The following is a 12,153-nucleotide window of genomic DNA, read 5'->3' as shown; positions in this document are numbered from 1 at the left end:
CAGATCCCCTCCCAGCAATTAAGAAGATATTCAGTATTGGTACAAGATTCTCTTCCTCACTTTTTATTCCCTCCCAACCTTCTGGGTAGAAGACTGTCATCTGTCAAAACTGTCCAAAAGCAAATAAAGAAAAAACCTCACTAAAGGTCAAGCTGCTTAGCACAGCAATCCACGAAAAAGAAAAAACAGCAGCAACAACCACCACTAAAAAGAAAGACTGTTTAATAGCAAATAAAACAATAAAATTGTCAGCAAAAATGATGAGCGCTTTCGAGCTGTGCCCTTCATCAGATAAAGTAACAAATATCAAAACACTCAATTTGAAAGGAAATGACAACCAATCACAATTCCGTACTGAACCCGCCATTTTTTGAGGGCGGGTTTCAGTGGGATGATATCATTGAGTCCAGTGAGATTATTTGTCATTTCCTTTCAAACTGAGTGTTTTAATATTCTTTATGTTATCTGATGAAGGGCACAGCCCGAAAGTGCTCATTGTTTTTGCTGACAATTTTATTGCTTTATTTGCTATTAAACAGTCTCTCTTTTTAGTGGTGGTTATTGCTGCTGTTTTTTCTTTTTCGATGTGTCAGAACTGGTTTGGCATTACCACTGGCATTTGGATACGAAAAATAATACTTACAGGATAGAAGACAGACTTCAGAGAGTTTTCTTCAGAGAGTTTTCTCTGCGATATGTGTCAGTATCAAGTTTTGTGGTTTCTCAGTGGTACTGAAATAACCTATGGGAACAGCACTGACAGCTACCATAAACTCAGATAAATGGAACCTCTGCTTAATATCTCATCTAAAAATGGACTCCTCAGGAGTTTTGTAGCCCACACTTATGCTTCACTTCCAAGCTGACACTGGAACATGAATGAAAGTATATTCTGTGGGGACAGAACCCATATCCTCCTGATCTTCACAGAATTTATAGGATTCATAGAAATTTCAAGGCAATTGAGTCTTGTGATCATTTATACTTTGCCAGTACCCACCTGTATGCTGTATCCCATTTCTGTAGGAGGTCTAGACCAATCAGTCCTGGAGTGAATTTGTGGGTCCCATTTGAAGGATGACGGTGTATCACAGTGCTTAACCTACCAACTCTGCAGTGCAGAGGTAGTCTGTTTCAGAATTGGGAGAGGTGATGCATGGTGAAGCTGTCTCTCCACTGTGCTTTCTTTATCTGCTGGTTCTGGCATTTGTGGCACTATTAGACTTGCAGAGATATAAGTGATCCAGTACAACTGGGTCTCTAATGCCATGGAAGGCAAGGCATAGAGAATAGCCAGTGATTTCTAAACTGTCTTTGTAGTTCAAGGTCTTTAAGCCCATAATTTTCACATTTTTCCAAATATCTCAGCAACCAAGTAACAGACAGAACTCCTTAGCATCATGTTTTAAAATTAATTTATAGAACTGGAAGGCTCCTGTCAATTCACCTAAGGTAGTTTTCGGTGACTGTAAAAGGATCGAAGTTCATTCACTGGTGAATGTAAAATGATTGATGTAAAATGATCGAAGTACATTCATTGAATCTATTTTTGTAGTTTCGTGAACATTTTTATTTTTTTTATGTTCATCAAAACTGCCTTTGGTGAACTGACATGAATCGGAACTTGAAGCATTAACTCACCATGAAAACATTTATTAAAATATAACCTGAACCTCTTTGGTACAAACTATATATCACAATGACGTATGAACTACTGAAGATTCTACCAGGCTGGATTTTGCACTTTGAGTGAGTGACTGTTCTTCTATTATTGTGCTAGGCTGAATCTTGGTAACATAACATGGTTATATACAATTCCGTATACTGTATTCTGCATGTAGCTAAGAACTGTAAGTGTACAAAAGTATGTATGAAAATGTTTTCTTTAGTTTTACTTATTACATACGAGAGACAGTTACAGGACTGCTAATTAACTGAACTGTCCAAGGACCCATGCAGCAGAATGGTGCAGTGGTTTGTGTTGCTTTCTCACAATTCAGTGGGGATGTTTTGTTTTTATAAGTGATAGGTATACCATGGTTAAAGTTTATCATTTATTCAAGCCTTGATTTGGAGTCTAAAATGCCTAATTTCCAAAACATGGTTGAGTAAAATAAGTGCAAATTTGCATTTAAATACTCTTGTTAAATATTATACAATGCCTGGCCATTAACATTCAATGTAATATCTTCCCTGGTAATGTCAGACCACAAATTGGTCTCCTTTGAACTAAAAATAAAAATGGGCCCTCAAGTTACCTTGCAATATTCAGGAACTATTCTAAGGCTAACTTCCAGCTATTAAGTGATAACCTGGCAAAATTTAAGCCCCATAAACCCTGAGAACACTGCTGCTTGTGCAGAACTGTTCACAGAAACCCTATACAAGCATGTTAATAGCTGCATAAAGGCAGCTGTACCCACCAGGAAGAAGTACAGAACTAACTCAAAAAACAAGCCACCCTAGTGGGATCACAAAATCAATAGACTGTATAAGAGAAGGAAGAAAATCATGGCAAAAATTAGAAGGTGCAGCACCCACCAGGATAAAACCACTCTCATCAAACTAAACAAACATCTCAGAGGACAAATAAAGTCTATCAAAGCCAAATTTGTGGTAAATTTGGCCTCCCAGGCCAAGGACAACCACAAGGCATTCTTTAGCTATGTCCACAACCTCAAAGGCAATGCATAATTGTGTGCAGAGCTCATTGTAAATGGAGCCACCTACACTGAGCCAGAAGACATAGCAAACCTCCTGGCCTACAAATTCAGCTTCAACTTTACCCCTCTCTCCCCTTCAACCTTCCCTCAGGAAATACAATCAAATAGATCCCCCCATGCTATCACTTGGTAACAGATCCTTAATGCTTTCTGTAAGGCCAAGAACACTGCATCAATGACCCCAGACAGTATCCCAGGATGCCTTCTAAATTGCATGAAACATGGCCTATCAGGCCCTTTGGAACTGCTTTTTTAACTGTAGCCTCAAAACAGGCTTCATGTCTCATGAATGGAGAACAGCAACGGTCATCCTGCTGCACAAAGGTGGTCCATCTTCAGACCCTGGAAACTACAGACCCGTAAGTCTCACTAGTCTTACAGGCAAAGCCATGGAAAGAATTATCATGGAAATGATCAGTAATGATATAGTTAACCTCTAGACATTGGACCCAACACAGTTTGGTTTCCTCAAGGGCAGGTCATGCCTACTCAACTTGGTAGGCTTCTTTGAGAAGGACACCAAAGCAGTGGATGAAGGCAAAATGGTTCACACTGTCTGCCTTGACCTGGCAAAGGCATTTGACACAATATGTCACTCAGATATTTTTGACAAACTCAAGCGGTTAGGTACAAACCCATATGTCACCCAGCGGACAGCCACCTGGTTTACAGACAGGACCCTGGAAGTTAGAACTGGGGAGTCCACTTCTACAAAGAGGCCAGTGACAAATGGAGTCCTTCAGGGATTGATCCTTCGACCATTCCTCTTTGGCATTCACCTCTCTGAAGTCAAAGCCAATGTCAATGGTATTTGGCTGACTAAGTTTGCAAATGATTGCAAATTAGGAGCTATCATTGAATCCCACACTGACACAAATGTCCTCCAGGAAGGGCTGACACAGACAAACAACTGGTGTCAGAGCCATGGACTAAAACAAAATGTCAAGAAATGCATAATAGTATCCTTTGGGAAGCCATCAACCCCTGGCAAGTATCATATTGTAATACATTAGAGATGACCCAATAGTCAGGGACTTAAGGGCACACATAGACAGTAATCTATCCTTTGACCATCGTATGTCTACATTGGTAAGGAAATAATTCTATGTTGCACAACTTATAAACAAAGGTATGCCATCTAGATCCAATGAAGTCATTGTTCCACTATATTTGTTATTCATCAGACCTATCATTAAGTACAATGCCCCCACTGGTATGTACTTAAACAGGCATATTCAACAATTCTAATGTCCACAGAGTTTTCCTCACTAAAAGAGTACAGGACATAAGTAAAATGTCCTGTGCAGACCACCTCAAGGCCCTATCCCTCTATTCTGTCTCCTACAGGCTGTTGAGGGGAGATCTATGCCTGGTATATAGGGCATTGTCAGACTGCACTCTGATGGACCTCCTTCATATCCACAAACCAAACAGCACCAAAATTACCCATTCTAAAGACTTAAACTTTGCCTGTGATATAAATAGGTCCTGCTGAGGAGACAGGTATGTATCCCAGAGACTACCCCATCTCTGGAACAGGCTTCCCATCCATGTGAAGCAGAGCTCCTCCTTAACCCAATTCAAGTGTAACTTGGACAATTGGATGGGGAACAGGAAATTCATTCCTGGTTTGGCACCTATGTCTCTAATGGGCACAGGCAACCTGTAAATGGTTCATCTCCCAAGCCTCTGCTTACACTTATCAAGGAAACCAGAACTTGTCAGGGATTTGGGATGCATGGCTAAGCTTAAAAAGGCCCTTGTGGTCATTAGCCTAGTAAACGGCTATGAACCTATGAATAAAGGCTGTTCCCTAATTACACAGTACAGAACATGGCAGGATTCTACTCAAGAGCACCTAAGCACTCTTTAGTGACAGAACAGTGTGCTGTTTGCGCATACACACAAGTCATCACAAATATAGGCAGAAACTGATAGCTCAGTAATCCTTATTTGCTATCAGTTCCTGTTTAGGTCTTTATGAGTAGTTTACTCCATAAGACAAAGAAATGCAGTCACAGAACAGATATCTTAAAATGCATACTTTGTGCTGTACACTAACACTTTGTGCTACAGTGCTGAAAGTATACATATAATGAAGTAAATTAATGAACTAAAAACCTTTTTAATATTTAAAAGGAATAGCTATGGAAGTGTCTTTCTAGTGTGCTGAATAAGCTGTCTACAGTGGTGGTGATTTTGAAGTCCAGCTGTGTGTTTATTTATTTATTTTATTTTACATTTGTTTACCGGGATAGTCTGACTGGACTGGGTCCATTTACAGTGGAGGCCCGGGGAAAAAAGCTCCACATATATTAACAGAAATACTAGAATTTAATACATAGTAGTAAAAACTGATAACACATTGTAACAGCACAAATCCAGAAAATAAGACAGAAATGTAAAACAGACAAGCTACAATTCAGCAGTTAAACAGACAAAAACATTTTAGCATTGAAAGTCATTACATACATCATGTTAGAATGAAGTAACTATATTAAAGAGATAAAATTGTTGGATGTAAAAAAGAAAACAGTAGCATTTACAGTAGGCAAGTAATAAGCCCTTCCGACTTTCCACAGAGGTAAACCAGCGATTTTAGGTTATGCATGGGCATAGCCAGGTGCTTATGAGATGAGATTTTAGAGAGTTTTTGAAGTATGAGATGGTGGGGATGCAGGTCAGTGAAGGGGGGAGGTTGTTCCATTTTCCAGCAACGGCGTGGGAGAAAAGTGCTTTGCCAGCACTGTTGTTAGTCATAGAGATGCATAGAAGGGATTTGTCACTAGAGCGGAATGTGCGATTTGTTGCATAGTAGGTGACTTAGTGATGAGGTTTCGTCAGGATACTTCAGAATGCTATAGGCAATGACCAGTTGGTGGTAATTTAGTAGTTGAGGAAATTCTAACCATTTTAGGTCCCTTAGAGCTAGACAATGATGGGATCTGAAGGAAGCGTTGTTAGCAAATTTGGCAATATTATTATAGCATGGCTCAAGTTTGTCAAGGTCAAGTTTTCTAATATGAGTAAGAATTAAGTGTTAGGCATGGAATGATGTTTGCAAAGTGTAGTAGCATGTAATACAAGAGAAAATGTGGTCCTTTTAAGTCAGTAACCCCCACCACCACCACTACCACCACCACCTCTTAAGTATGAATGACTACTTGACAAAAGCACAGCATGGTATTGCTGTGGTTATTTTTGCTGCTTAGTCAGTCTGGTTTTTACATTTGGTGTCCAGATGTTAGGATGGCATTTTATGTTTCCCCTTGGTTGCAGGGGTTCCATCTAGGGACACTGTTTTCCTCCACATTCTCAAACACATGCTCTTTTGCTTGTTTTAATGCAGTGTGCTTATTGTGTCTATGATCAAATATGCAGAATGATTGAAGTTACTAAGACATAAGTAAGTGATGGTTTCTCTCGGGTTGTTATTGTATTTTGTGCTTTCCTAGTTATACCATTAAAAAGTCCTTAGGGTAGTGGAATTTGTCTAGTTAACAAAGTGAAATAAGGCCATGAATAAAGATATAATTTGCAACATTTGAATAAATTCATGTTTTCATGCAGACTGGTTACATTATTTCAGGGGTTAACATGGTTATTCCTACATCTGACTGGATCAGCCCTAGAAGCATAGCCTTTCACCACCTTGGCTTGTGACACTGACCAGAGGGAAGAGGAGGAAGCTGGGCACCACAATCCAGTGACTAGTATCCAATGCACATCCCTGGGAAGCAGTAGTTTTAGTATAATGCTACCTCTGGTGCCTCAGTATGTTCCATCTGCCACTGTAGGTATTCACAGCTCAGTGATCCTTGCTTTGTCCCTGATGTTTCATCTGCAGGTCAATGTCCCATAGCCCCATATTAACTGGTCTAGAAGTAGATTGATGTCAATCTAAAAGATCAAAAATCTGTGAAGATGTTTATTCTATTCTAGATGTTTCTTGCTACCTATTCCTTTACATAGATGTGCTGACAAAACCTTTCATGGAGATTTGCTATTGCTTGCTTATGGAACTAATCATTCTGCTTCATGTACAACTCTTCCCAGGCAACAACATTCAGATGCACATTTTAAGACAGACTTTTTAAATTCTGCTTCACCATGTATACATTAGCATGTCTGATGTACTATATCCTTGCATGTTTTTCATCAAGATTTTAAATGTTTAGGAAGTTAATTTGCAGCTTAAAAAGATGACTGAATCCATTGCAGAATTCATGTAGTCTGTAGAGAGTTTGGAAATGTTTTAGAGACTATACAGACTCCAATAGGTATATGGTGTAGAAAAAAAATTTTTTTTCATTTTTATTCACATTGCCTGTCAACCATCAGCCCTCTGACAGTAATTCAACTCAGTCATTCCTGTGGGGTGACAGCTGGTTACAGATGACTATCATCCAAGCAGTTGTCAGGGATTTTCAATTATGGTCTCTCCTCCAGACGCTAATGTGCATGCTCAGAGGTGTGAGGGCCTGCTATTCCATCTCCATTAGCAATTGCTTTCTCACAAACACCCTGTGAAGACTACCATGTGGACATGCTTGGCAGACTGAAAGCATGTCCTTGACCTATAGGCTGCATACTGTGCACCTCCATCTCTCTAGAATAAGCTAACACTGCAGTGAGCTGCACCTCCTCCATCCCTTCAGGATGGGTAAGATGCACTGCTTCTTCCCTTCTTCATTTATCTACACCTCCAGTGGTCAAATCACTATTCAGTCATGTGTTATCTGGGTCACAGTTGGGGCTTTTTCTATTTGTGCAATGGACATGACTGGCAGACACAAAAATGGTATATGCATGCACACACCACCAATTGCGAATTTACTGAGTTGTATGAGTGGGTTTGTGGACCAATGCAATGAAAACAGGCAATATCTAATTTCAAAGTGAAAGATCTGTAAACTACCTTGTGTTATAAAAAATAGGATGGTATGGTTTTATGGGAATATAAGGAATCATGATTCACAAACATCTATGTACATTATCACATGATTCATGCGGTGTTTACATATATCATATTGTTATATACAAATTGGCTGTGTGGTTCACCAAAAATATTTAATTTAAATCCTCTTTCTGTTTTTCAGATAAGACTTTTTTAGTTACTGTTGTTAAACATTTTTGTATTACATGACACATATGCATCTACAATTTTCTCACCACTGCACTAATATGGTTTCAGGATACACCGCCTTCAATGGTGTGGACTTTGAAGGAACATTCCATGTTAACACTGTTACAGATGATGACTATGCTGGCTTTATATTTGGATATCAAGACAGCTCCAGCTTCTATGTAGTTATGTGGAAACAGACGGAACAGATCTACTGGCAAGCATCACCATTCCGAGCTCTGGCAGAACCAGGACTGCAATTAAAGGTTGGCAAAGTTTATAAATGAAAACATTCTGATACTGGAATAGAACAAAGTTAGAAAACATTTCACCATCACCGTTCTGCATTTATGTATGTGTGGGATGTCATTCACTGTGGTCATGTTTCTTGTTTATTGTGTTTGCTTCTTTATAATTGTTTTACATATAATATTAACACCATGCGTGATTAACTACATACAGGTTTTTAATTGATAACATCACACCATTGCAATCCATCAAAACCATGCTGAGGATAAGATCCACTGAAGCTAACATGCTAGTGTAAAGGGAGCATTCTTGTGTGCAGTGTTTGAAACTCAGATTTTATTTTCAAGCCTGAAACAAATGAGCTTGTAGTGGATTTTGTCTGATTGTCCCTTCATCAGAATAGAGAAGCCTGTGCAGAAGCCAGTTAGGTATCAGGAGGTCAGGCATATGGTTCAGAAAAGTGCAGGAGACAGGCAGGTACAAACGAATATTAGCACACAGCAGCATGTATGTGCCTGTAGGCAATATAGGATGTCAGATACTTTGGCGGGGGGCAAGCAAGTAGGGCATTAAAGGATTACTGGCCAGATGTATGGCAGTGGGTTTGGGGCCAGAAATATTAATTAGAAAAGAATGAAACATCGCAGCTATTGTCCTACATATATAGTAAAAACAATCACATTTGTAGATAGTGGGATTGCTATGCAGTGCATCTTTACTCACGGATTTCTGCTTCATGAACTGTGTGCCCATCTAGTATATGTGTGCAATACTGCACAGACAGTTTACATATAATGCCCCAAGAGCCGCACAAGCACATGAGCAGAGGTAATTACACAAGCATATATTTCAAATACATATGTACCTCAGTGGGCATTGGCATTATTGTCTGAGAACCATATTTGTGAAAAACAGTTATTTATATTTGTAGCACAAATAATGTTTTACCTTTCCAGAATTCTGTCATACAGCATTATTTGTTTTTCTCTCAGCAGTGGATGTTTAATGGCAGAAATACTTTACATAGTCATTTTGGCACACAAGTAAAAAGTATCAGTTTTTATCAAAAACTACTCTTCTTCGTGGATTTAACCGCTGAAGGAGACTTCTTAGGTGTTCACAGTCATATTTCTTTGGCCCCACTGAGCTTAAAAAAAATTACCTGATTAAGTCCTTCAGAGGCGTTTCCTACAGAGGATGCTGCAAAAGTAGTTTCCACCACTAAGTGTTCTTCATGGACTTTGAGCATTCATCCCTTCATCGTCTAAGGTCTGGTCTTTCATCCATCTTGGAATGTGTTACTCTTCATCTCCTTCTGGAATTAGCCGTAGTCTATGATTTGTCTCTTGAGATGCAGGTCATCCTCCCCTAGAAAAAATACACGATCCTCAATGTTTTAAATGTGTGTGATGAGTGTAGTGACACTTTATTGACGTACTAAGATAACTCAGTTTTAACTAATCCAATACACTTGAGCATAGCTGAGAACGAAGGCGTATCTAACACTTTTCCTTAGAGGGCAGACCATTAAGCTGAATTAATTAAATAGTTCACCTATTAATTAAAAAAAATCTAAAATTGTACCTGGAAGCAGGACTGTGGTGCTCCAATCAGCTTTATAATGTGCTACGTCCATGTATAAGTCTCAGTAGGATTCAATATGCATTAGATATGTCAGATGCTACTGTCCCCTAACAATATCAGTAATTTGTGGCATACAGGGACTGATCAAAAGCTGAGGCAAATCTACATCTACCGTGAGCTGAAATATTATTGACAACAGTCTTTGTAAACAAGGTACATTTTTATTTTTTAAAGGGGGTATTTGAGAGGTGGTATAAAGGAATGTCCTGTGCATGAAAATAATTCATTTCTAACCCCTTGAAGACTTTCTTATTCATGCACAATACTTCTGTAGAATTTATTTAACTCGTTCACAGAACACAGAGGTGTGCTCAGTCAGAAAGTGATTATTCTGGATGGGTGTGATGGCAGTGTTTCATGAAAAACAGCTGACCACTATGGCCATTTGGATCATTAGGAGCAGTATATGTGTGAAGCAACATGGAATACATTATTATGAGCAGACTTTATTTCCCTTGATTATGATTGAAACATTCAAAGTCTACCAAGACAGGTCTGGGTGTAAATTACCTCAGAACTTCCTTGCTGCCAGCCCAAACACTAAACCCATGATGATTCAACTTTGTTTTTTCAGCTGTTGTTTTCCATTGCATTGGGCAGGTAAATATCCCCATTGGGGAGCCTTCCTTTTTTATGACTAGCATATTTTATTTTGTGTCATTAAAGAGGGGAAGATGTGAATATAGGAGGCAAATTACTTACAGGCACAGTCACTGTCCCTTAGGAAACATAAGTCTTATTTAATAATGCATCTAGAGAGCCAAAGACTAAAGGGGTGTGCACAGGGTAAAATGGCTTCTGAAGCTTCCCATTGAAATGTCCGTCTTCTAACAAAAAGTAAACTAAAGAAGTCTAAGCCTGAATTTTTGCTGTCTGGTCTGACATCTGCACTGTGTCACTTGAAGATTCCTTGGACTGCCTAAGTATTTTGGCATAGGTGATTCAACTAGTGTGTTATACTTATCACATTTTTTAATTTTTATTATCACTTTTATGTATTCTGCCTTTTCGAGAGTTTTTTTGACAAGATACAACATGAAAGGTTACAATTGTGTAAATTGGTATTACTGCAGTGAGTTCAGGTTTATATGGTTTTACAACTTTAAGCTGTTTTCCTGTATAGCAATCAAACTTGTGATGTAAGCAGTGATGTATTTTAAATTGTGGCGGTTTTATTTGCAAGGTCTTCTGAAGAAGTTTGCTTCATTGCAAACGAAAAGCGCTTAAAGCCTTGTATGTGTCCGTGTATTTTAGTAAATTTTGGAACTACTTCTCTTTTGATGTTTTTTCTGTGTTTATAAGTATTTTGGCTGTTTCCTCTAATGATTCTATTGAGGGCCTATTTGGCCAGCCTTTTCTGACATCCCACCCGAATGATGAGACATTCACTATGGGTGGGAAGGGAGAATCTCAGCTAGTCATATCAGGGGGAACCTAAGGGCATAAGGGAAATGGTTCCTAATGCCATTATCTAAGGGGTTTCTGTGCACTGATGTTCCCTGCTTAAAAGAAGCAGATAACTAAACATACATCTCCCTCTCAGCAGCCTGCCACAGATCTACAGAAGAAGTGTATGATTTTTTAAAGGGATGTTTCAAAGCCATTGTGTTCTTCTCATTTGAAGAGACACAAAGATGCCTCTTCTGAGAAAAACAACTCTGAATCTGATGTTTACTTTTTGGCATATTCTTCCCAGATTTATTCTGTACTAGGTTTTCAGTCGGAAGGGGAAGACACCACGTCCCCTGATTCTGTGTTATAAGAACTGTCTTTTGAATACACAGTTTTAAAAGTAACACAACATTTCCATTGTGAAAACAAGCAGGAGTCAGATATTCAGAAATATACTATGACCTTTTTTGTACACGGAAATCCCTATTTTGTGTTACTTACTGTATTCACTCTTCGTATATGTACTCTTTCATTATTGTTTGTCTGTTAATAATTATTTGTGTTGTTTGGGAGCTTTTCTCCCCGGGCCTCTGCTGAAAAAGGGGTTATTGCTCAGTCGAACACTCCCAGTCAACAAATGTCAAATAAAGTAAGTAAATAAATAAACATTGTGCCATTCTTCTTGTTCTGGAGGCCTTACCATTACATTTGCTACTCTTAACTCAGAACCTCAGACCCCTGACCTTAAGATGCCTGACAGATTCTACATGGTCCCTGACTCCTTTACATTTTTGATCTCCCTGACATCTGCTAACCTACCAAGCTGCTTCCCTCTTCCTATACTCTGCCCAATGATAAAGACAGCAGAGCTGTAGATAGTCTAACAGAAAGGTATACACATCATCCACTTTGTCATTTTGTGCTATTAACTATAAGACTCATATGCTAAATATATTTTTTCTTGTTTGGGGGACTTCTTTCCAACATGCCAGAATCAGACAATAAAACTTCTCCACTTTC

The 12,153-nt window shown here is 38.9% G+C and overlaps 1 protein-coding gene across 2 annotated transcripts in view; it reads left to right on the top strand.

Annotated features, from left to right (window-relative positions):
- The window catches only part of THBS3 (thrombospondin 3), a 948,644-nt gene that overhangs the window by 722,306 nt on the left and 214,185 nt on the right, over window positions 1-12,153 (top strand). For both annotated transcript variants that reach the window (XM_044080201.1, XM_044080202.1), the window contains exon 20: window positions 7,918-8,114. In XM_044080201.1, coding sequence (XP_043936136.1) covers window positions 7,918-8,114 — 197 coding nt within the window. The remainder of the gene's footprint in view (window positions 1-7,917; window positions 8,115-12,153) is intronic.

This window comes from Protopterus annectens, chromosome 8.part0, assembly GCF_019279795.1.
Source record: "Protopterus annectens isolate FY-2018-M chromosome 8.part0, PAN1.0, whole genome shotgun sequence".
Taxonomy (NCBI): domain Eukaryota; kingdom Metazoa; phylum Chordata; order Ceratodontiformes; family Protopteridae; genus Protopterus; species Protopterus annectens.
Note: the sequence above shows the minus strand (reverse complement) of the source record. Positions and strands in the feature narration are given on the sequence as shown.